At 37.8% G+C, this 26,795-nt stretch overlaps 1 protein-coding gene across 1 annotated transcript in view; it reads right to left on the bottom strand.

The window, feature by feature from the left end:
- The window catches only part of CDH6 (cadherin 6), a 57,215-nt gene that overhangs the window by 11,531 nt on the left and 18,889 nt on the right, over positions 1–26,795 (bottom strand). Inside the window, exons 2-6 of the mRNA XM_081231774.1 lie at positions 14,200–14,494; positions 10,859–10,978; positions 8,696–8,863; positions 6,115–6,302; positions 3,849–4,102 (exon numbers count right to left, since the gene is read on the bottom strand). Of these exons, the coding sequence (XP_081087900.1) occupies positions 3,849–4,102; positions 6,115–6,302; positions 8,696–8,863; positions 10,859–10,978; positions 14,200–14,494 (1,025 nt within the window). The remainder of the gene's footprint in view (positions 1–3,848; positions 4,103–6,114; positions 6,303–8,695; positions 8,864–10,858; positions 10,979–14,199; positions 14,495–26,795) is intronic.

The raw sequence follows: 26,795 nt of genomic DNA, 5'->3' as shown, positions 1-26,795 counted from the left end.
AAATGTTATCTTCTTTATAAATGTATTACTAGTGTCTGGAATAGTCATATGTAAGGGAAAAATATGTATACACCCTGTTTTATGGGGGGAGCATTAAAGAGAAAACTCAGAAGAAAGTTGATATGCGAAGGCCATTATGAACAAAAAATTGCCTATTTTAGCTGAATTCTCAAAATGAACATCATGATAGGAGATTTTAAAATGTCAACTCAGTAGAAATATATTTTAAGTAAATGTCCTACCTAGTCATACACATGTGGAAGTATTATGAATGCTTTTTTAAAAAACTCTTGTTACTAACTTGCAAATAGTGTACCATGTTCCAAGATTCTATTTCAATTAATTATTTTGTTTTAAAGTACTACTAGTGAATTATAATAAACAATGTTATCTGAATAAAATCTATTTTTGTCATCTAGGAGGTGTCTAAAAATATATATATTCCATTATTGTAGGCTAATTAAACTTGATTTTAAAGAGAATTAATGAAGTTCACAATGGATTCATATATGTCAAGATGGAATTTTAGTTTCAGTTTACATAAATCTAGTGTTTTATTATCAAAAGGGTTGAAACAGATGAAATAGCTTTGCCATTTATGTCATGAATCAACATTCATTAAGAGTTTAGCCGATTGCATTGAACTTGCTTGATCACCTTTCTTCATTTCTGAGAACGATAAATATTTATAGGACATAATTACCAAAAAGGAAATCTCAGTATTCATAGCCTCTGTAAGGAATTTAATAATTTTCTACAAATATATTTTTTTCTTTCATGAAAAATGTCAAGTTTAAGACATGACGCTTATTGCCTTTATAAGCTGTTAACAATTATACACAGCACTAATCTTTTCTTGCTCTTTGCCTCTTTTCTTCCTGCTATAGTTTTAAGTTTTACAAGTAATCATATTTTCCAATCAAGCCTTGAAATAAAGGGTAAGGGGGTGAGGAATTTTTACTTGAAGGTGGCTTTTGATTTTAAAGAGAGAGGACTGTTTAGGAAATACCATAATTGTATATTATTTTCTTTCCTTAATTGGGGATTTAAAAATTAATAGAAAACCTAAAATGTCTACATTGTTTAGGAAAGATATCTCATTTGAGGCACACAAGGCCTCATTTGTTTGTTGTTTTCCTTTCCAAAGTAATTTCTACTTATATCCAGAAATTTACTGTTCAGTCACATTAATAACTGATAAGGAAAAATGTAACCAATCTCATCATGATTATAGCAGATCATTCTGCTAGGTACCTCGTTTTTTCCCCTAGAACTTTACTGTATTCTGTGATTCAGTAATTTGTCTTCTCATGTATCCTGAAGAGAGATTTGTGGGTCAGGAAAAGAAAATATCTTTGCATGTAAATTTTTCATAATAAGTATTCAGAGTGACATTTTATAAGACTTCCATGGAAATCAAGGACATTTGTGATATGAAGTTGTTGGAAGAAAATTATTTTATGTGATTAAAGAATTAAAGATTTGTGCTTACATAATGATAAAGCATTGTTTGGGGGAAGAATTCTCCAGTATTAATTGTGCACCTAACATTGTGTCTAGCACTTACTTGTGCAATATTTATGTCTTGCATAACTGAAAACTATGTGTGGTTGTAATTTCCGAATATAAGAATCAGTTTATCCTATAAAAAAACCCACTGGAATATGCATCTATATACCAATATATCTATGTGCATTTTTATCCTTAAAGCTATATCTATATATGAAATCCATATGTACCAAGGGAAGGCTGGCAGAAAAAACTTTAAAATTAGCTGACAGCCAACCTAACCTGACGAGCTAACTACTTCCTGTAATAAAACATAAAATAAATGCAATGGGTAAAAGTGGTATTTGGTATAAAAAGTAAAACAGACATAAAAATGAAGCCTACCTTCCCAGAAGACATTATCTCTTTCAATTAAAAGCATGTTGACTGATCAAAGAGGTAACCGAAGCTCATATTTATAAACTTCCAGCATTAGCACTTTTAAATTGGTCTTGATGTTGACCTGCTAAGATTTTTGTCTTATGCAGTAGAACGAACTCTGCACGTTGGGAAAGTACTTAAGATTATTTGTGTTGTAGGGTCAGAGGCCATCATTCATTTTCCTTATTAATAATGTTAAATGTATACGGAGGAACACTTGACCCATGGGGCTCTCATGTGGCTGCTTTGGGTTGCCCATCATCCAATTTAAGGTATTCCAGTAGAATGATAAGACAACAGAGTCTGTTTTCCCAAAGATTTAAAATTAGTCCCTGAAAATAAGCCAGGCATTTTTGAGTCTTAGATGTGGGACTTGCCATGAGGTTTCATTTGAACTCAATGGCTAAAAAGTTGAACTCAAGGGCTCAATGGCTAAAAAGTTGGAAAACGACTGCCTTAGAGCCTCAAACTCTTTCATCTGCAATAATACTCTGCATGCAGCAGCCAATGTGGTCCTCTTAGAGAGTAGCTTTGGATTACTTAACTTTTCTACCCAAAGCTCTCCAGCGGCTTCCTACCTCAATCAGAATAAAATCCAGTGGTTACCAGCGCCTACAAACCCCAGTAGGCCCTGCTTCACTCACCACCTACCAAACCTCCCTGTCACCTCATACCATGCCACTCCCCACCTGTCCCTCTCTCAGCTGTGGAGGCCTCTACTCCTACCTGCCAAGCAAGCTCTGATAGCAGACCTTACCCTTGCTTTCCCCTCTTGTTGGCATGTTCCTGCCCCAGAGAGCAGTGTGGTTCATCCCTTCATTTCATTCAAATCTTTACTCAGATGATTTCCAACAAGGCCAAGCCTGACCACACTATCTAAAATAGCACCCCAGATACCCTTTGTTTTCTATACTCTGTCTTATTTTACTGCTTACACTTTAGTTTCACCGGACATAGCATATATTTATCATTTGCTTATTTCTGTTTTCCCCAATTAGAATGTATGCTCCATGAGATCAGGACTTGGTACTGTTCTCTGTCATATCTCTAGTGCCTAGAACATGCCTGGCACACAGCAAGTGCCCTGATCAGAATAGATCTGTAGACTCACTGGTACAGCTTCTCAGTCTGCTTACTTTCTTCATGAGGAATAATTTACACAATAATATTCTGGTTTAGCACTTTTCTCATCTAGTCAACTAAGCTACTGGTAAAGGCTCAAAGTTGTTGACTCCAGTGCTTTCATGATAAGATTCTAGAATACTTAAGCAGTGGTGGTCTCAAAGGGCAATGAGTCTTTCTTACAACATGATTTACAACAAAGGTGTAAGGAAAGTACAGGGAAAATAGAGCTTGCTTACATAGTATATATTTGGATTCAGCTCTATTAATTTAATTTCCCCAGGATTTCACAGACGTATATCATGAAACAGTGCTTGTTTTTATCCATGTCTGCAACAGAAAAAAATTATGCATCCAAATGGAGCATAACTCTGCCTGTAAGTGTTACATGGTGGGTTCTTCCACGCTTGAAAAACTGACTTTCAAGCACAGCGCCTTGTTTGTTAAAAATACTTTCTCCACTCCACACCAATCTCTGACAAATCTAAGATCTAAAAAAAAAAAAAAACCCAGACCATTCAGCTGCATTACCTCGTACCACTTCCATGTAAGCAGTAACCTCCTTATAGTTCATTTTATGTTTTTTCACCCCAAATTTTGAGTTTTTTAGGTTTACATCATTGCTAAAATAATATTTTATGTTGAGCAAGGAGAGCAGAGTTAGTAAAGGTACTTCAGTTTTTCAGGAAGACAAAACTAATTGGAAAAATGGGATTCCTCTTTTCCAACTTACAAGTGAATATTTGAATATAAATCAACAAACTTATGGAAGAGACATGTCACAGAAGTGTGCTTACTTGACAGGATTTCGGGCAGCATCTGGATCTTGGGCTGTGACTGAGCCTATTGTCGTATTTATCTGAGCATCTTCTCTTATTTGTAGGATGTAGGCCAGTTTGCTGAAGACAGGGGGCTCGTCTACATCTTCCACCGTAATTTTAACTGTGGCTGAATCTTTGAATGGACCCAGGTAGAGAAAGCGGGGTTCAATGTGAGGGTTGGAGGCTTCCACTTTGAGGGTGTACACTTTCTTCTTTTCAAAGTCCAAGAGCTTGCGGGGGATGTGGGGAGGAAGAAGTGACATATTTAAAGCAGCCAAGACACAGAAAGCCAAGGCATGAGCCATTTTTAGTGCAAATCACTGATAAATGAAAGTGATCATGTTGCTTTGAGACATCACTACACAGCATGATATTGGGTAAAGACATTGGAGTTCAGATACCACACAATCCTGATGGAAGTGTGGGCTGAAATCACGCACCAGGGTGATTTATGTGCAAGTTATGATGGGCAGGAGAGGGAACCTAGAAGCAGGAGGGAACCTAGAATAGGCCCCCTTTAAAAAAAATCCTTATATTTGACTACAGGGAGCCTCGCCAGGGGCAGGTTGGCAAATATGTAGTAGATCCTTCTGTGTCAGATGTTGTCACATTTGGCTGTAATTGAACAGCTAATGAGTGCTTAAAATTTGCCAAGGGACTTCCCTGGCAGTCCAGTGGTTAAGACTCTGTGCTTCCACTGCAGGGGGTGTGGGTTTGATCCCTGGTCGGGGAACTAAGATCCCACATGCTGCGTGGTACGGCCAAAAAAATTTTTTTTAATTTAAAAAAACTGCCAATATCTGAGCCCCACCCTGGACCATTAAACCAAAATATCTGGGGTGGGGATGGCAATCTATACTTTTAAACACCTCCCCTAGTGATTCTACTGTGCAGCCAGGATGGAGAACCACTGGTCTGCAGCATGATTCCCTGTTCTTGATTCAGATAAAATAGATTAAAAATGGGGTTTTTTTGGGCATGAGTTGATAAAATATTCCAAGTGATATCCTGATAAGGGCGTCCGGCTAATTACTTGCCAAAGAAAGTAATGATCACTGTTGTCAGAGGTCTTTAGGAGAAGTATCTCTGCTTCTGGAGACATAGTGAACCCAAATGCTTGTTGCTGACTTTTAGTTTTAGATGATAATATGACAAGGCTCACGAGAAACACAATTAATCAAGACGTTAGTGAATGTGATTTAGTCGGCTAGGCAAAATTTCAGTTTGAATATGATAAGGCACCAAGAATATTAAAAAGGTTAATGCACACTAATGGGCTTCCTAATTATATTATAGTATAAAACATTGATCTGAATGTCACTTAAACATGTTTTATTGTGTTTCCAGATATTAAGGCATGTAATCCAAAGCTTAAGAGGAAAATTTTTCTTCTTATTTACATCTACTTACGCTTATATTTACCAGCAAATACAACAATATGCAACAGGAGAGAGAAAATATTACACCATACATGATAAAAGTGAAATCTTTAAAAAAAGTAACCAAAACGAATATTATTTTTAGCTTTGAAGCACACAGTTTATTGGTTTTTAATTTTTGCCATATTTTAGTATACTGCTCCGTGGTACCAAACAATTCTGGGGGTTAAATAGTGAATAAGTACATAGGGGAAAATAGGAATTTAGAATATAAAAATTTTATTATTGTGTTCCAAAAAAGTAGCTAAAGAGCTTGCAGGAAATTTTGTTACTTTATTTTTGTGGTCTTTATATATCCTCTCTAATTCAAACCATCTTTATCACTGCTTGTATTATTCTCTTCCTTCAAAGCATGTAACGGAGTTTGTAGTTATACATGTTTCTTTGTTTATTTGCTTACTTGTCCATGGGAGCAGTTCCCTGAGAGGAGAGACCATCCTGTTGAATGTACTATTGCACCTCCAGCATCTAGAACACTGTCTGGAACTGTTTTTATTATTCTTCACTTACATTATTTATTTCATGTATTTTTTGTCTATCATTTGTTTATATAATTTATTTACTTAGGAAGTTTTTAATAAAAATTTATTGAAAGTATGGAATTAATGAATGTATAAGATTATTGAGGACCCCTGAAAGCCAACCAAAGAACTCTCAATGTGATTAGACTAGGTCTTAAAAAGAAAATTAATAAAATAAGACTTGAGAGCAACGTTCATGTGAGATGTAATTGCCCCCAGTTACTTGGGGACCAGAGAAAAGTAAATGCCTTCATTTGTGTGGTATTTTTAAAAATGCATTACCTTTTTGACAGTTATAATCCCTTCCTGGGTTTCCTGATCGGTGATGACATCAAACATGTCCAGCCCCTCTCCCTCTGTGATGCTGTACTCAATTTCAGCATTTTCTCCCAGGTCGGCATCACTGGCTTTGATTCTGCCAATTGGTGTACCCGGCGGAGATGATTCAGGGGTTTTAAATTGGTATGTACCTATTAATCACCAGACAGAAATAAGTCAAACACAGACTAATTACCCTGCATCATACTAAAAACAAAACCCATTCTCTAGCAGTTCGTTCAGACATTACCATGGATGCAGGCAGATTTGTGCTTTCCTTAAAATAATTAATGGTGCCCTAGTCTCCTTAACGTTTTTCCTTTCATGATTGTTAAGAATATTCCTTCTATTTCATGACCTGTCTCGTGGCAAAGGGAAAACACTTTTCTTGTCCTGTAAGTAGGCTTCCAAGTTTATGGTGTGATTGTGAGAAAGTCTGAACTGTGAAGGGAGGGCGCAGAAGGTTGTGAAGACCCCTGTTAATGTAATCTAGCAGAAAGAATAAAAAAGAATTTAACCTGAACTGTGACTTTAAGCCAATTACTAGGTGTTCTTTAAAAGAGCTCTTTCTGGGCTTCCCTGGTGGCGCAGTGGTTGAGTGTCCGCCTGCCGATGCAGGGGACGCGGGTTCGTGCCCCTATCCCGGAGGATCCCACATGCCGCGGAGCAGCTGGGCCCGCGAGCCATGGCCGCGGAGCCTGTGTTTCCGGAGCCTGTGCTCCGCAACGGGAGAGGCCACAGCAGTGAGAGGCCCGCGTACAGCAAAAAAAAAAAAAAAAAAAAAAAAAAAAGAGCTCTTTCTGTCATTGCTAATAATAACTGAAGGTGAAAACAAATTATAGCACTTCCAGAATGTATCCAAGTAGAGATTCCTTCACTCCTACATGAAGCTGGTCTAGTTGCAGTTAGGGATATAGATAGATACATTGAGAAAAAAGCTCTTAATTTTTTCTAATTTTGACTAATTTCTTCCTTTAAATTTTACTGGTGTTTTTTCTTTGCATAGATTTCTCCCATTCTTGTATTTATATTACTAATTAAAAAACTAGATGTACACTTTTCTCATGTTGGAAAATTCGTTGAAGGAGAGTACATGTGAGTTTCAATTAGATCTGTCAGGCCAGCATGTGCTTAGGAACAGACATATAGTAAAAACAAAACTTATTCTATTCTCACCCATTACATTTTGCCAACTATTTACACAAATTGCTTTGGAAAAAAAAATTTAGACTTTGACACTACTAAAATATAGTCCTTCAACAATATTTAATCCACTAAGTATTGATTGAGCTCATCCTTGGTAAAATGATAAAACATGCCAAGTTTTTCTCTAGTGTATTCCACTTCCCTTTCGGTGCCTCCAGCCCCTTTCTATATTCTCGGGTCCCTTGCCTCGGGACATTACGCAGTAATGATCACAGTCTATTTATTCAAGGAGAGAGCACAGAGGGGGAAGGTCCCCTGGTATGGGTAATCCTTCTGTTATCCTTCCCCAAGACATCCCCATATGGAAAAGGAGGTTTCTGGGAAAAGTGCTGGTGATCCTGATATTTTCATTTCAGGCTTCTGTGGGGGATGTTTTAGCGTTCATAAAACCTTTCTTCTCCCCGTTAAATCAGAAATTAGTTAGCTATTCTGTTTTTGCATTTAACTAACTGTGACTAAAATACTTGAAAAAATAAACAAGATAAAACTATTTCCTGTTGATCTGTGTGTATCTCCATTATAAAAGAAGCCCTTATTAGCTGACCAGCTCTACAAAAGGGCCACGCTTGAGTAAGTGGGTTTTCTACTTAATGATGGCAGCTATTTTCTCCTGGAAGACAGGATTCAGGTAGTTTTCTTAGGAAATCATAGTCAGAAAGGAATTTTGATCCTGGAAGAAAAATGACATTAAAACCAGTACCTACTTGAGGTCTCTAAGTGAAAGGGTCAAGTGTACTGCTTGAGACAGAGTGGGCATTTACGAATGCTGGTTTCTCCTTTACCTTCCTTCTTACCTAATCATGAGCGTTAAAGATTTTAGAGATGACTTTTGGCATCTCAATTAACCATAATGTAGAAAACTATTTATGATTACAAATGGATTAAGTACAAAGTTATTTCCACCGTTGTATTTTTAGAAACAGTAAAATGATAAATCCTCCCCTTGCAAAGCCTCGTGACGACTTAAGGGAGATTATATGCCTGGTTAATTTCACAAAATATAAAGTCAAATTTTTCCTAACAAATAGCAGCATGCTTGTATATATATGTTCTGCACAAGCATATTTATGCCTGTGGTAGTCTTGTTAATAAGGAAAAATAAAACAATGATGTTGCTTTTATAATAGCAGCCATATCAGACTATCACTCAGCTAATTACCAATAAATGTTCACATCTACTGAGCATCACTGTTGTCAACTCATTTTAATAAATGTGCCAGTTCTTACTAAGTTCACTAACTTTGGCAATTAATAATAATAATGGGAAATAAATATCATCCTTAAAGTTACAGTTTTACAAAAGTGCACTGAAGACACCCATTCAATCAAATGTTCCTACTCTGGGGAAAGTGGGGAGGGTTGTCATTGACATCCGTCAGCGTGATGTTCACTGTGGTGGTCCCAGACAATCCCCCCATCTGTCCACCCATATCCTTGGCTTGAATCACCACTTGGTACTGCTCCCTGTTTTCACGATCCATGTTGAGCAAGGCTGTCTTGATGATACCTATGGATATGAAGTTCAGAAATGGAAAGGGATATATTAAAAATACTTTACAAAATCATTTATTTATGCAAACAAACATAGATTGTCACCCACCATATGCATAACACTATGCAGATGTCGTGGGTGACCATAAAGATGATTGATGATAGGTAGCCTTTGTACTGAAGGAAATTAAACCCACATAGGGGAGGTAGTTACATAGATACATTGAAAAAAACATACACCTATAATGCAAGGAGAATAAAAACAAGCACAAGTCACATCCTGCAATAGTGCAGACTGTAAGTGGTATAAGATGACACAGCAAAATATAACTTGACATGTGGCACAGTGCTATACTACTGTAGCTGCTTGATAAAGGACAGTAGGTGCATTATGAGGAAATTAATAAAGTCATATATACTTGAACTGACTCCTGAGTTTCACATTGCTGAATTAACTAATTCCTCATCAAATATACCCACCATAATGAATGTTCTGAGGATCTTCTAAACCACAAAACTGTGGTCTTATAAAAACACAACATCAGTTGTCTCATAATGGTCATCTTGTATGATCCTAGAGAATTTCTTCCCTAAAGCTGATGTGAACTTTAGTTCAACAGGTCCCAGCAGTGAGCAACATTCTTCAGTTAGGTAAAATTTATCTCTATTGTTAGGTAGTTATAAAATAATTAGTTTAAAGAACTTCTAAAAGTTTGTCTAATTTCTATGTAAGGCGTATGCTTAAATGAGCAGCATTCTTTCAAAAATCACTGGAGAAGGCTTTATAACCTTCTCAGGTGGCACATTCCAGTGCTTAATGACTAGTGAAGCTGAAAAGATCTTTTTTTATTTTTAACAAGAATACCTCAGACAATAGGTAGGAATGAATACCTCAATTTCATTCCTGCAGTGCTGGCTTCAGTGAAAGTGAAGCTGCTTTCTGTTCTCCAGATAATAGTACTTCTCTATTTAAACACAGGAGGTCACCTTAGCCTTCTGTCCTTTAAGTTGAATAATTCTAATTTTTCATCCTCATTGTTTTTAAACTCAGCATTTTCTTTTTCCTTGGGATTCTTTCTAAGTTCATTGCACCTCTTATATCGATTTCCAACTGGATGTAGTAACCTAGAAAGGTTTTGATTTCTACTAACAATAATGGATGCTTAAAAATCGTATAAAAGGAACTCTACTCCTACTATGACAGCAAAAATATGTGTAGAATTTACTATACAATACAAGTGATATTTATTTAAAAAACAGTTCATCATAAGATAGTATGCTACTTTGTGGAGATAGTGCAGAAAAATGAGATGTTGAAAAATGATTCCATTAAGGCAATCCATTTTGTTTTTTAGGGCAGCAGCAGTTAGGATAAGCTAGACAACGTGACAACAAAAGTAAAATTTCAGTGGTTTAACAGAGCTGTAGTGCTCTGTGCAGGCCAGTAAGAAGCTCTGCTCGTGAAAACCCTTAGGCATTCAGGCTGGAGATCCACTCGATACTGGTTTCCATCCACGATCACTGTGGCAAGAGGAAGGGAACATGGTGGATTGTGCACCAGGTCTAAAAGTTTCGCTTGGAAATGACTCGTATCACTGCTACATTTTATTGGCCCAAATAAATCACATGGCTACATATAGCTTCCCAGCAGGGTAGAGAGATGCACTCCCACTAAATAACTAGAAAAAGAAGAATCAGAATATGTATAAACAGCCCTACTGGCTATCAGAAGGGGTTGGCCTTTTAGCTTCATCTCAAACTGGAAAAGACAATAAAACAATGTGTAATTTTTCCGAATCTCCTCTGAATAAACATGGTGGATGAAAGATGTCAGATTTCTTGCTTAAAATGATCTGGATGTCATATTTACAAGTGTATCACTGGTGTTTGGGAGATGAATCTAAGAAAATTCAATCACACTGATTGTTTTTATTAAAAAATATGCTAGCTCAGTTGAGCATGTCAATTAAAATTACAGATTGTAAAAAGAAGATACAAAAGGAATTCTAACCTGTTTCTGATTCAACTGAAAAATAGGGCTGCCCCTGTAGGATGCTATAGACAATTTTAGCACTGTTTCCGTACGTTGGATCATCAGCATCAGTTGCAGTGACTTGGACAACAAATGTGCCTGTAATGACAGAAACATGAATTGAAAATAAATTAAGGGTTAATGATGGGTCCTGGATACCCACACATAAGGAAAAAGCACAATCTTACTTCTACAGAAAACTATCATGGCAAGGGAGTGAAGAACTACAGTGGGATGCTAGGCTAAAAAGCCTTGGATTTCTCTGAAGGAATGTGATCAACATTAATAAATATTGTAAGGATTAAATTAAAGGGAAGCACGGGAATGATCATGACTTTGGGTGTAACTGATTCCAACCCATCTCCAAGGGTGAGATTTGATTGGATTCTTGCTACGGCAATTCTTTCAAGTTATCTAGGCCTAAATCTATTGGCATCTTGCACTATTTTTTCTACAAGGATTAGTGTAGGTATTGTTTAATCAGGGGGCCATTCGTGATTTTGCTGGAAATTTGCTCTGTCATAGGTGCTTTTACTCCTGGACTATAACGTGCTGATGTGGAGCCTGCAAATGCAGTAGCTATTTTGTGATCTTAGCAATGACAGCCTGAGGACAAAGCTGAATAGGACAGAAAATTACACAGAAATATCTAGAACACAAATCAAACTATGTTCAAAGTCCACTTTACTTTTGGACTTAAGTAATGTGACCAATAAATACTTCCATTGTTTAAAGTAATTTGAATTGCGTTTTCTGTTACTTACAAATAAAAGCATCCTAAGTGATAAATCTATCTGATAATTCTAAGAGGTTGAAAGACCTTGAACCTTATGAGAAGTAGTTTTGGATTAAATAAAGAATTAATTGGAATAGCAGAGGATACACATCCAGAATTTGTAATCCCAAAAGATGATTATAATTAAATGCACAAAGAAGGCTATGTTGATTTAGATTGGCATTCTTATCTTAGAGGCCACAGTTAATAATAACCTTCAAAGTATCCCTAACCCCCAAGAAATTCCATGCAAATTTTTATGTGTATGCCTACATGTATATTACAATGAGGAGAAGTTCCATAGACTTTATCTGATTCTCAAAGGGGTCTGTGACTTCCAAAAAGGGTAAGACCCTCTGATTAAGATCATTTTATGGCTGACTTTTGGTATTCATATTAGACAAAGAGTAAGCATACTGCTAGAATTCTCCTGTCCATCAACAGGGCAGGGAAGTCACATTTAGGGAATATTAGAATTTTTACATTGCTTTTGTAATATCTAACCAGCTCCATTTATTGAACAAATATACTGTACTGTGTTAGGGTTGGACGCTCTGGATGTAGCATGTTGATGCATGAGATAGAGCACCCATCCTTGTAATTTGACAAGGTACGTAGGGAAAATGAGAGCATGTGATTTTAAAGCGAGGAGTAGTAGAAGTCAACAAACACCTATATTCTTATTTGACATCAATACAAAATTTGATTGCTTTTAGAATATGGTTATCTGGATATTTTGAGTGCCTATTAGTTGTCAGAGGTGGTACTGGGGGCTCTGCACTTGTTTTCTCCTTTCATTCTTATGATAAGGATTAGGAGTTGATGTTTATTATTTCTTTTTTTTTTTTTTTTTTTTTTTGCGGTACGTGGGCCTCTCACTGTCGTGGCCTCTCCCGTTGCGGAGCACAGGCTCCGGATGCGCAGGCTCAGTGGCCATGGCTCACGGGCCCAGCTGCTCTGCGGCATGTGGGATCTTCCCAGACCGGGGCATGAACCCGTGTCCCCTGCATCCACAGGCGGACTCTCAACCACTGCACCACCAGGGAAGCCCTATTTCTTTTTTATAGATATGGAACTGGGGGATCAGAGACATCAAGTCATTTATTTACCTAAGGCCACATTGCTGCTTATTAGTAGGGATAGTTTCAAACATAGGTCTGTTTGACACCGAAGCCCATTTTTACTACCTTGTTATTGTCCCACTACCTTCATGTACTTCCTTTGGGATGCCTTTACTATCACAATAGTGACATGTTAATTTATGATAATGATGAATGTCAACATAACTGTGCCTGCGTGCAGATTGGAAAAAGCCTTCTCTTCCTCAAGACCTGTTACTGCCAGCTATCCTCAAATATTTATAAAACATATTTAATTCTGTAATGACTTCAAGAGTATGCTGCCCCTTATACTGTGCAGTTACACTTTGCACATCTGGTTAGAGTTGCCCTGCGTGGTGCTGATGACCAGGCTGTCCTTCATTAATTCTTCCTGCCCTTTACCACGTAGAGGAAAAATATTTTTCCTAACAAATCTTCCTCTTAAAAGAATTCTAATCCTCCTCTTAACTTTGGTGATGGTTTGTGATTTTTCTAACAAAAGGTGACTTCAAGTAATGAGATGAGTAACTTCTTTATGGGAAAAATTGAGATGTTTTATAATCATTTCTGTAGATTATGTATTTTCCAAGTCTTAGAATTGTGAACTGAAATGTCTCTGATATCTGACTTGCAGAATTATGGAAATGTTTTTTATTATGTAATTTAGCCCTTTTGAACTTGACACTGAATATAACTTAAAATAACCCTTTACACAATAGTTGAACATTTGTCATTGTCTCCCCTGAAGTGTTTTAATGTGGCTGACAGTGATGTCAGTAGGATTTTTTTTCTTAATTTAAATTCTATTTACCTTTTCCCAATCTAAGCAAATTAAATGCACACGTATTAACTTTAAAATTGGCAGTAGAGTTGTGCACAAAATATTAATTTACCATATTAATGTCATGAAATTCTCTTAATTGTTACCACTTAGTAAAGAACATATCCTCTAGCTATCGTCTGCATACTGTTTATGGATTTTTAAAAAAGTTTTCTTTGAGTCTCTTTCTCAAATATAATTACTCTTTAGTCTTGACTGTAAATTCAGGGCTTTTGTTTTCCATTGGGGAGATCCTTACCTGAAGCCTAATACCACTATGGGCTAAGAGAAATAGAGAGGGCTGCTGCCTTTCAGTCCAAGAAATAAAGTGGGCATTTTGAGTGGGAGAGGAATTAGATGAAATGGTCTCTCCTCCCTCCCCCTCTCACCCTGCCACTTTTCACACCCTAATCACTAGAGGAAATGCTGTTTTCTTAAAAATAATAAGACTAGAGTAATATTAGGAGACACCAGTGCACTTACAAAAAGGACATAAATAGACTGTCTGAAACACAGTGTTTCTAGAATTTAGTAGCTAAGTTCATTCAATTCAGCAAATTTCACTCATAGGACTTGTTATTCAGTTGATGTACTAGAGGAAATGGTTGAATCACATCTCACTCACCGACATCAGACATTTCAGGAACAGTGGCCGTGTAAACCTCCTTGGTGAATATTGGTTCATTGTCATTGATGTCATGGATCTTGATGATGAATTCAGACTCGGGCTCCACGGGTCTCCCTGTTTTTCTGTTTATGGCCTGAGCTCGAAGGATGTAAACGGGTTTTTCTTCCCTGTCCAGCCTCCTGGTGGCCTGTATATCTCCTGTGTTTTCATTGATAATGAAGAGATCTCCTGCTCCATCTCCTGAAAGGATATATTTAAGTGATCCATCTCCTCTATCCTGGTCTGAATGTAACTAGTGTAGAAAAAAAAATTAAAGAAAGTAAAAGTCAAGCATGTGATCCTAAACTGTTTGTCTTTATGCTGCAATGCTATGTTAATTTTCATCAAAGTCTTTCTAAGGGTTGCAGATTTTTTTCTTTTACTATTTACTTAAATCCTCAGTAGTAAATGCCATTCGTTAATGGACGTGTTCCCTTATAATCACAGAGATTTCCAGAAGTGGAACAGAGCTTGGATAAAATTTAGTAATCCTGATTTTGAAGAATGGAAAACTAAAGGCCACAGCAATAGTAAGATGCCCAAGGACATATAGGCCTGGCTAGAACGAAACTATTTTCACTACAGCTTTCAGATCTATTAATATACTCTCCCCCTCACTTTTATGTACACAGATACACTAGACAAGCAATATACTACTGAGAAAAGGATTTTGGTTTTTGAATCAGAGTGTACATTTTGCCTCTACACGTTGCTATCTTGGTAAATTTAGGAAAGCTAGTCAATCTTCTTGATTCTAATATGATGGAGATTATAGTCAATTTTCTAGGAAGATGTGAAATTTATTTATGAAATTCAACTCAAAGTGTTTGAGAAACATCTTAAGTGCTGCCAGGGACAATGCCTTGAAACCACCCTGACTAGGTAATTTACAAGATAAATTGGAATAAGATAAATTTACAAGATAAATTGGAAAAGAATATTTAACACATAGTTTAGTTTAATATGGGAAAGGACCTTCTAAAAGATTAGATTGAATAGTCTGCCTTATGAAGCAGTGGGTTCTCTGTTCCTGAAGGTCATCAAGCAGAGGCTCTGATAAGATTAACAGCCAGTGAAATGGGTCTGGGTAAAGGGCTGCGGTAATGAACATGAAGATACCACTGAAGTGAAGAGGGCGATCCTAACTTGGAAAAGCAGCCCATGGGTTACTTGTCCTGAACTTTATATCCACTCTATTGACTTCCCTGTTGTTTCTTTAGTTCCCTTTTCCCCACCTCAGCAAAAGTTTAGGCAGTATCTCATAGGTCTTCTGATAATCTAACCCTATTCACAGTTTTTTTCAAAAAGTGCTTTTTACCAAGGAGAACTGTTGTTCTCAGTTGTAAGTTTTAAGATCTCAGTTGTAAGTATCAGCTACATACAGACAAGTCAGCTTTAATGGCTAGTAGGACCCTGTGGGGCCCTCCTGGGTACAAAAGCCCCTCTATGCTTCCTGTTTCTTGTTTGTAGAGAAAGGCTTTAGTCTCCTAGGTCTTTCCTGAGTTCCAAAGAGCAGACTCAAGCAGTTACTAATTAGGTAAGTGAGGGAATGCAGAAACAAAGGAAAAGCAAATAGTTCAGTGATAAAACAGAGTCCTAGTTCCTCCTGAAGAGATATACATAACAATCTGACATATATCTTTGAGTTCTGCAGAAACTAAGCTCCCCCACACAAGGTAGAGAATGGTGATTACATGTTACCACAAGCATGCAGACACCAGATTCAGAAGGTTGATGATTATGATTCCTGAAACATCACCCTGTTACCTCACCACCAAACAGTCAGAAGAAGGTCCATGAGCTGCAATCCTCATGCCAAATGTTGCCTTTAAAAACCCTTTCCTGAAAGCTATTGGGGAGTTTGGGTCTTTTGAGCATGAGCTGCCCATTCTCCTTGCTTGGTGCCTCCAATAAACACTGTACTTTCCTTCATTACAACCTGGTGTCAGTAGATTGGCTTTGCTGTGCAGCAGGTGAGCAGACCCAAGTTCTGTTTGGCAACAATCTCTACCTTATTTCAACTCTGTCTAAGTGGAGTATAGGCTATGTTACAACAGTAATGGCAACAACAGCAGCAGGTAAACCATCTCTGTGTTCTCTTGATTGATACTGAATGGAATGTTCAGAGTAATGTTTACAAACACATTTGAAAATAGAATCTCAGGGGAAAAAGGGACTTAAAAAATATGTAACCCAGCCTTTCTAAAAGTGTGTCCCATGGAATATCATTTACACAAAATGCTGAGGAAAAAGCGTTCTGTGACCCAATAATTTTGGGAAATACTTCATATTCTTCCTCATTCTTAGAGTCACCCAGTGCCCATTAACTTAGGAAAGGCTGTGAGTACCTATAGTCCAAAACTGTACTAAACATCATTTAATCTAGCTTTCCTGAACTTTCTTATGTAATGAGTCCTTTTTGGGAGTGATCCATATTGATATTCCCCAAAACAGTTTTCCAAGAAACTCATTTTGGGAAACATGAGATAATTGAATCCATCACTGCAAGAGTCAAGAAAACTGAGGCTCCTATATGTACTGTTTCCCAAATCACACAGCTCATGTGAGAGTCAGATTAGAACTTGAGTGCAAGAAGAGGCTTATAGATTATTCCGTGCAACCTTCTCATTTTGAGAGATAAACTGTGTCTAATGCCACACAGCTACCACTAGTTAATAGCAGAGTTTGAGGGAGAGAATATTATTTATACAATTAGTGGCCTTGAAAGCAATTTGACAGAAATCATGCAAGATAAATGCGAACAGGGAGGAAATTGCTTAGAAGTGAGACAAACGCAATAAGAAATGTAAAACAAGAGCACTCCATGATTTGTGCAATGTGATATGCTAAGAAAACGTTGAAACCCTGACTACACAGAAAGAGTCACTGGGGAAAGTTTTAACTCTCCATCATCAAATTCTAATGACTGAAGAGAGCTCTTAAAAAGCTATTTCAGGGCTTCCCTGGTGGCGCAGTGGTTGAGAGTCCGCCTGCCGATGCAGGGGACACGGGTTCGTGCCCCATTCTGGGAGGATCCCACATGCCACAGAGCGGCTGGGCCCGTAAGCCATGGCCGCTGGGCCTGCGCGTCCGGAGCCTGTGCTCCTCAACGGGAGAGGCCACAACAGTGAGAGGCCCGTGTACCGCCAAAAAAAAAAAAAAAAAGCTATTTCATTAACTCATGAGTAATGAAACCAATGTCACTGCCCATTGGATCTGGCTCTAGGTCAGCCATGGTCAGCAGCCTGGCACAGTTCAGGGGGCACCACACCAGGAGTCCCAAGTGTGGGCCTTGCTCATTCTCTCTCTCTCAATAGAACAGTCAATTAACTTCCAAGCCCTGGGATCCTTATCAGAAAATGAAGATAATTGAGTTACAGGACAAGGCTGTAGTGAAGCACTAAGAGACTACATACAAATTCTATGAGACTATATACAAATACTATGTTAATTCCTACATAAAAATGCGATAAAAGCATGTGTTTTATAAATTATAAAGTGTCTTCCAAATTTAAGATATTGTTACTATTATTAGCTCTTAGTTCACAATAAACAGGTTTTTGCTTTTGACTTTGAGAACTTTGTTCTGAGGACTTTGAAAACCTAATTTTACAAACACATGGTATCTCTAAGGTAAAATCTGTTATCAAAAGCCAGTATGCTTCTATCAGGTGGCCATTGCTATCTTTCCACATGATTTATTGTATTCTGAATTCCACAAAATTATAGACTCCCCTCAGCCAGTTCTTTCATCACGTTCAATATGTAGTTGTTGCACAATTAGTAGGTGAATACCACATTGGATCACAAGATTTATTCAGGTAAAAGTAATCAGAAACATTTTTAGCTGTCAGGAGAGACCATTTCGATGACTTATAGAACAAACACCAAGACAATATAAAAGGGCAGTGGAGATGCCAACTAAGAGCGTGGACAGGGATTGCTCTGCAGATCCCAATTCTGATTTATCAATATTTGAAAACTAATGGGAAAATGCATCTCTGCACTCAGGCATTGTATAATAATAAAACAATTTAACCTCATCCCCCTCCCAGTGTAGTGTCTGCATCTGATGGAGCACACAGAATAGAAACCTCCAGAAGCCTTTGTGTGCTCTTTCCCCCCTCTACTCCCCTTCCACTGAACCTCCCTGAGGCCAGTTCTTTTTCCTCTTCTTGGGGAAAGAGGAAACATAAGACATCAGTGCAAGTGAAAGCGGTGGTGACGAGCAGACATTAGGGGTTTATTGAGCTCTTAGATTTTAATTGGATTTTTTTCTTTTGTGATGTCATTCATCATGGCCACTGTAAAAGGCAGAAGTTAAACAACAACAAATAAAAGGTTGTAGGCTGCCCGAGGCATGTTTTTACTAATTTCAGTTTAATGTGGCTGTTCCATTAAGTTTAATCATCTGGTTCACTTTTTTTTTTTTTTTTTTTTTTTTTTTTTTTTTTTTTGCTGTACGCGGGCCTCTCACTGCTGTGGCCTCTCCCGTTGCGGAGCACAGGCTCCGGACACACAGGCTCCGCGGCCATGGCTCGCGGGCCCAGCCGCTCCGCGGCATGTGGGATCTTCCGGGATAGGGGCACGAACCCGTGTCCCCTGCATCGGCAGGCGGACTCTCAACCACTGCGCCACCAGGGAAGCCCTGGTTCACTTTTAACGATTCACCATCAAGTAAAAATTATCCACTTCCCTTGGAAAGTCACATTTCATCTGGGGCTCGCAGGACTTTTTACTACTGTACCTGGAGCATTTTGTTGCAGAAGGAGCTCTTGGTCTTTGCTTGTTTTTATGTTGACTTATCATTATTTTTTTAAGTGTAGCATCTTGATAAATAAATACAGGGATCTGGGGTTGTAGATATGGCCCCACTGCAGGCATCACCAAAGCAGTGCCGGTATCTTTTTATCTGCTACGTATGCCACCTCCCAACTTGATTTTGTCTCTAATTCAAAGGTATAACACTAACTGTACAGATTTTTAGTGGTTTATGGAGCTAGTTAATGCTGCCCCATTCCCCCCATTCCCTAGGTGTCACTGAGTCACTTGTCTTAAGTCAGTAACCAAACTGAATCTTCTAAGCATATGCATCGTTGAGACAAGAAAGCAGAGTTTAAACAGAAGTTTACCTACATGGCACATCTGGAAGTACCTACAACAGCCTGAAAGGGGCTTAGGGAAGGAATTATGTGATTTTTTTGCTGAAATAAAAAAATGGATTATGACTTATATGCTCATAGAGTGTCATGTGGCCCTATAAGAAATGTAATGATTGCTAATCTGAGATGTTATAAGAATCAGAGAACAGCTGTGGTGAAAAGATGTTGTCTGATTGGGATTGAAGTATAGAAACTGGAGTTACAGCAGAGAGAACACCTTTGTGCTAAATAGATTGAATATTATTTTAAATTGGGAAAATAAATTTACAATCAACTTAGGACAAATTGAAGCTTAACTGAATTTAATATGTATATGTATATATGAGTGTGTACATACATACATCTCTCTACATAATGCATGTATACATCATGCTAATAAATATGCTTAATGTAAAAATCGTGAAGAGCTTGTTAGGTAGAGTTTATGTCAGGAAGAAATTTCTTGAAGTACATGGCAGGGATTAGGAGTAGATTCTGTTTCAGAGATCATAGGGGTAGGTAAATAAAAATATCTTTTAATACAATTTTATATTACATATTTTAATATGCTGTATTTGGATGTTAATGATTATTATGAGTTAACTAATTTATATCTAATTTATATTTATATTTAATTTTTTTTTACAAGTTAAAATGCTGAGGGCAGCATATTTTTGTGGCAGGTTGTTGGAACTAGACATGCAAATTCTCAGGCCCCATCTACCTCCAGAATCAGAAACTCAAAGGGTGTTGCCCAACAATCTGTGTTTTAAGAAGCCCTCCAGGTGATTCTGATGAGAGCTCAAGTTTGAGAATCACTGCCTTAACTAGTACAATCATAATGCGTGCATGGTCTTGGGCAAGGGAGAGGAGTGGGTATGTAGTAACTGGGTAACCTTGGGGAACTTAGTTAATTTCTCCAAGTCTTATCTGCCTCATCTACATAAGAATAATACCATACTTAGTTTACAGGTAGGTTGCTCTGAAAATTAATAAAACAGTGTATGTAAAATGCTTAACAGAAGGCCTAGCTCAGAGATATGCATCAATAAATTATTCTTACATCACAAACAGGAAGTATTCAGAAGGTGGATTTTGAAGGTGGAAACATTTGGGTCTGAATTCTGACTTTCCTATTAATCAACTTAATTAATTAAGTTATCATAGTTTTCATAGGTCATCTTTAAGACAAAACTCAAAATAATTAATTTTGCCAGATATTCCTCTTCTACTTGTCCATTAAATGTGGATATTCCTTAGGCCTATGTCTTAGGTCCTTGTCTTTCCTCATTTCACATACTCTCTCCAAATGAGATTATCTATTTTCATGGATAAAACTATTATCTCTGTGCCATTAATGTCCAAATTTCTATATAACCTCAGGACAGACATTTTCATGAGATACAGAGTCAAGGATACAGTGATTCCCAGGCAAGTCTCTTGGACAACTCACACTCAGTACTTCCCAGTTGACATCATTACCTTCTCTCCCAAACCATTCTTCCTCTTGTATGTCCCATCTCTGTAAGGACCACCAGAGAGTCACCCTAGAACCTTCCTTCTGCCTCCATTTCCAAATTCATTAGGCCCCTAACTCCTGCCAATTCTACCTATTACCTATATCTTGACTCACCGCCTACTTGTCTCCATTCCCACTGGTGCCACCCTGGTCCGATTCACCACCATTTCTCTTTGACCTATTGCAATGAAGCTCTCTGAACACACACTCAGTCTTGCTTCCTTTCCATCTATTTTCCTTTCTGTGACTAGATGAACTTAAACAACACCATCAACAACTTTCAAGATACCACTCTTTTCTAACTGAATCCTTCAGTGTTTTCTCTTTACTCTTGGGATAAGGCCCCCAGCCCCATTCAGCATGGCCTCCAAAGTCCACCACAGTCTCTGCCCCTCTTTAGCTTCATCAGCCATCATTCTGTCCTTGACACTCTTTGTTCTAGTGTACTGTACGTATTGCAGTTGGTTGGAGATACATTAGACTCTTTCATATCTAGGCCTCCTTGCATGTGGTCCCCTTGGTGTAAAGTCCTTTTGAACATCTTCACCTGGTTAATCCAATTCATATATCAGGTCTGTGTAATCTTGATTTCCTCAGGGAAGTTCTCCCTGAGCTGCTAGTCTAAGCTATAGCCTCCTGTTCTACACTCCCAATTTCTTCCCCAGTTAGCCAGTTAGTTAGTTAGTACATTCTCAATTTTTTTTTGTTTGAGAATTTCACAGCTGTTTTCATGTTTCAGTCAGCAAACAGCTAGATGGCAAATTTCATGATTAAGCCTGTCTGGTTCACTTCCGTATTCTCAGCACCCAACATATTGGCACATTATAGATCTTCAATAATTAATGATTGCAAAGAAAGAATGAATGAATGTTATAAAGATAAAATTGGATAAAATATCAATAATCAATGAAGGTTTCTGGAACATAGAAGGTAATCAATAAATCTTAGTGTCCTCCACCCCCTTTCTCACTTGATTTTAGGATAATTCTATGTATCAAGAATATATGTTCCTGAAGTTGCCAGATGATTTAGCAATTACTACCAAACACTAAGCACATTGTCTAATCTGAGCAGTCAGAGAGCAATTCAAGTTATCACCTCAGATACAAAAAATTTTCTTTAATAACCAATTAAACCTCAATAATAAAGCCAACCTGTATTGGATTTGTTCAAAAGAGCAGAAGTTATAAGTACCTTGACCATTATAAGTGCTGGGACAGAAGTCATCTGTTAAGGGTGAAGAAGTTTCAAGAATGAAGCTGATGGAAAATGAATGGAAAATTCTCCATTTCACAGAAACATGGTTCTATTAAAGTATGGTTTAACTGTCAACCAAGACCATTTAAAAACACTTATTGGCCTGAAGAGCACATAAGGCAATGAATAAAAAACATCTAATACCTGCCTTCTATACCTTTGCAAATTAGTCTTGGAAATACTTACCCATACATAGAAGAAAGCAAATAAAAGCAGAAATTAGACACTTTGGTATTCTTATTAAGTATTAGTTAGGAATAACAAGGTAAAGGAAACGCTAGATAACAATACAGAGGGAACCTGTGAGTTGGGCAAGGTGGAGTCAGGGGACATGTTAGCTCTTTGATGGTTTAGGAAGACTTCTTGGAGAAGGTTGGATCACCGAAGGGAGGAAAATGGCTTGGCAACCAGTATGAGCATGTGGCATGGTTTCAAGGCTCTGTGTGGGAGAAAATCAGAGAAGGCCTTGAGTATGTGCCTGGAATAATAAAAGCAATAAAGTCAGCTAAAATAGAAGCGTCCTTCCCTTGAGGTGCAGGGTCACATATTTTCTCACACTGCATTCAGATGTGCATGGAAAGATGCAGCTTCCTTATTATTTCTTTCTTTATTTTAATAGCTTATCCCTCAAGCTCTAATCCCATTGAGTATTAGGAACTCGATATTAGGTTGAATATTCAGTCAATATATAGTAATTTAGTGCAGTCCAATAAAATCTGCCTGATTCAATAATTCAGTCTCTTTAGATAACTATTTTAAATAAATCCCAGTCTTTCTGGGTTTTGCTTTCTCTCTTTGCCCCTGATTCATTCCAAGATGACATCTGGGTGTATGAAGAGGAGAGACCCACATGGCACAGATCAGACGGAAATTCGGGGCTTTTGGAGCTAAGGGCAGTCCTGTACTGCCTCTGGTCCACTGGTCTCTAGACAATAGCTCTCATCCATTACTTTCCTCAGGGGCATCTATGGTTTTGGCAAGTGGAATCACGATCTCAGCTCTCCAGGGTCCAAGGTGACTAGTCCCACCCTGCCTGCCTCCTTGGTATCACATACCACCTGATGTCTGAGTATCACTCCTCCATTGCCCTTAGCAAATGTGGACTTAGCCACAGGGTTGCTTTGTCCTTGGTAGGTACCATCAAACAGATCATCCACCATTTTCTTGCCCTGGAGAAGCCCAGGAGCTAAAAGGAGCTTCTCCTCCACCACATGATTGCCTCAAAGGGAAACGGGCAAAAACCCACTTTGTCTTCACCTTTATCCACAAACTTGCCACTGCTTCCCACTTCCCCCTTTTCCAGACTTCAGATACACTGTCTCAGGGAAGTAGAAATGACTTTAGATACACACAGGGCTGTGTGTTTTTGTGTTTAATAGCCAGGAATGTGAAATCCCTCCCTCAGTTTCAGGAATACCCCACCACTTAAGTTTTGGTGGGAGGAAGAGACAATTCCCACCATAAAAACGAGAAGATAACTGGGGGGTAAGAACGACAAATAGCCCAGAGCCTGGCACCAATAACTTTTGGTAACTACATTTATAAATGGGATTTGTAAGTTTTATTCTAATTGGCCAGGCTCATCTCTTGATATGTTAAATGGGCTCTAAAAGAATCAGAACAATCTCTTTTCCTCTGACAAAACCTAGGATCAGGCTGCCTCCATCTCCCATGTTCTTTTTCGATTATACTGTGTTGCCTCTTATCATGACCAGAAAACATTATATCCTTCTATATAATATAAATAATTTGATTGATTTTTAGAACAGTGTAAATATTTTATCTTTAAAGCTTTCTCTTATATGATCAATCATTTGGCAATGGGTCTGTCTGGAATTTGGGAAAATAATAATAGCAGACATTTATGAAGCCCATCCTATGGGCCAGGAAATGTGCTGCTGTTACACAGATTATATAATTTGTTACTCATTATGACCCTCTTCCTATCACCTCAACTGATGAGGAAACTGAGGCAAGGTAAGAGTTTAGCAACTTCTCAGAATCATACAACCAACGGGAGAAGGATTGGAGTCCAGGCAGCCTGACACCACAGTCTAGTCTGTTAACTGCAACATAAATATTTTCTCTGGATATTTACATTCAGTTCTATGACATTCATTAAAGGTTTATCCTGTACCAAACAATATTTTAAGTGCTGAGTTACAAAGATCTATCTAATTCAGGATTTTTTGACCTCTGCACTATTAACATTTTGGGCTGGGTAACTCTATTCTGTGTATTATAAGATGTTTAGCAGCATCCCCGGCCCCTACCCACTAGATACCTGTAGCACCTTTCAAGTTGTGACCACCAAAAATGTCTCCAGACGTTGCCAAATGTCCCCTGTGGGGCAAAATAGCCTCCTTTGAGAACCACTGATTGAATCCTATATCTATCTATCTGTTAATATCATCTATCTATCATCTACCTACCTATCTATCTATCTATCTATCATCTATCAATATCATCTATCATCTGTCTATTATCTATCTATCTAATCTATCCTTCCATCTCTTTTTCCTCATTGCATACCTTGTAACTTTAAAAATACATTCATATAATACCGTAAAGTGTTCTGCATTTGCAGAGATTCCACATGACCCTACTCAATTCAATCTTTTACCTTTGTTAGATTTAATAAGCACTGAAACAGACCTTGTGTTATGTGAAGGAGAATTTTTGACAAAACTGCTAAAAGCAGAAGAATTTTAAATCTAAACTCAGAAGAAATGTATTAATTCCCTTGACATTTATCCTTTACACTCAATACCTTGAATTTAATGTCAAAAGTACCAGAGTAACTATTAAACGAACAAAACTTTAGTGCTATAATAGTTGTGGTAGGCAGAATAATGGCTCTCCCAAAGATGTTCATGTCCTAATTCCCAGAACCAATGACTATGTTACCTTACATGGCAAAAAAGGCTTTACAGGTGTGATTAAGATAAAGATTTTGAAGTAGTGAGACTGGCCTGGATTAACCACATGAGCCCAATGTAATCACCATGGTCCTTATAAGGGAAAGAAGTAGGGGAGAGCTGGAGTCAAAGAAGGAAATGTGACGATGGAGCAGAGGTCAGAGAGTGACTGAGATAGAGAGAGATTTGAAGATGCTATGCTGTTGTCTTTGGTGGAAGGAACCATGAACCAGGGAATGTAGTCAGCCTCTAGAAGCTCGAAAAGACAAGGAAACGGCTCCTTCCCTACAGCCTCCAGAAAGACACCTTGAGGCACCTTGATTTTAACCCAGCGAAACCCATTCCAGACTTTTGACCTCCAAAGCTATAAGATAATAAACTTGTACTATTTTAAGCCACTAAGTTTGTGGTAATTCATTACAGCAGCAATAGGAAACGAAGGGAGTTTTTTTGTTGTTGTTCTTTTTTTGAGGGGGGAGGATCTTAGTTCCCTGACCAGGGATCAAACCCGGGGCCATGGCAGTGAAAGTGCCGAGTCCTAACCACTGGACCGCCAGGGAAGTCCCACTAAGGTAGTTCTTTCCCCTTGGAATTCAAGGTGAGCTGGAACTGCATGTGGTCCTTCAAGAATTTCAGTGAAGAAAGAAGAAAACTAACACTTGGTGAACACTTACTATGTGTTAGGTACTGCAGGAATGCTTTGTTTGTTAATCAATAATACTCATAATGACTCCAGGAAGTAAGCTTTATTTTCTCCACTTGTTTCAGAGAAACTAAGGTTAGGGAGGTTAAGTAACTTATCCAAAGTTAAGAGCAGAGCCAGGGAGGTTACCAAGATCTGCCTGACTCCAAAGTCTGTTCCTTCACATCAGAGAATACTACCAAAAAGCACTCCCTACCATGATTATAAACGTTTCTGGATTCATTATATTATTATATTAGACCCCAGGCTAAATTATGTGTAAATTCTATTGGCACAAATGGTACAAATTGTGATAGATGTTATTGTTCATTGGGGATTTATCAACTAAACAAATGCATTTTGGTTTATTCACTGCATGAAGTTATTTCCCCAAAAAGGCATTGTTTACTGCCTTTTGCTTGGCTCTGGAAGTCCAAGGTCTTTGGCAGACTGAGACATTAGTCTGAGCTCCTGCTTAGTCTAACATTTTCATTTAAAAAAAGCCAGTGGTAAATCAAGCTGAGAGCCAGATATCCAGTCAAAAATTGATTTAATAAGGCATTGTAACTCACCAATTACAATCCTACTTTTTGCCTTATAATGTAATCTCTTCAGCACTTATCAAATCTAAGGACACACACACATACACACACACACACACTCCCCTTGCCTCCTGTCTCTTTCTCTCTGACAAATACACTTTGGAAGAAAATATTAATAGATAAATGCAGACATCTGAGACGTGATGATTCAAGCAGCAGAAATTAAAAAAAAATTATGCTCCTCACTAGTTAATGGACTTTTCCCCAAATGTGTTTTTCTTCAAAGGTAAAAAACATATTGGATATATATATATATATATATATATATATATATATATATATATATATATATATATATATATATATATGTAGGATATAATATTCTTATGTAGATTCTTAATTAGAATCTAAAAAGTTAAAGCCATATCTTTATAAAACAAGTAGTTTGCTTTAGGGAGAGACTATTTCTCATTCAAATTCATAACTCTCAAGCAT

The sequence above is a fragment of the Mesoplodon bidens genome (genome assembly GCF_964165515.1).
Source record: "Mesoplodon bidens genome assembly, chromosome: 4".
Taxonomy (NCBI): domain Eukaryota; kingdom Metazoa; phylum Chordata; class Mammalia; order Artiodactyla; family Ziphiidae; genus Mesoplodon; species Mesoplodon bidens.
The sequence above is the reverse complement of the archived record's forward strand: the minus strand, read 5'-3'. Positions and strand labels throughout refer to the sequence as shown.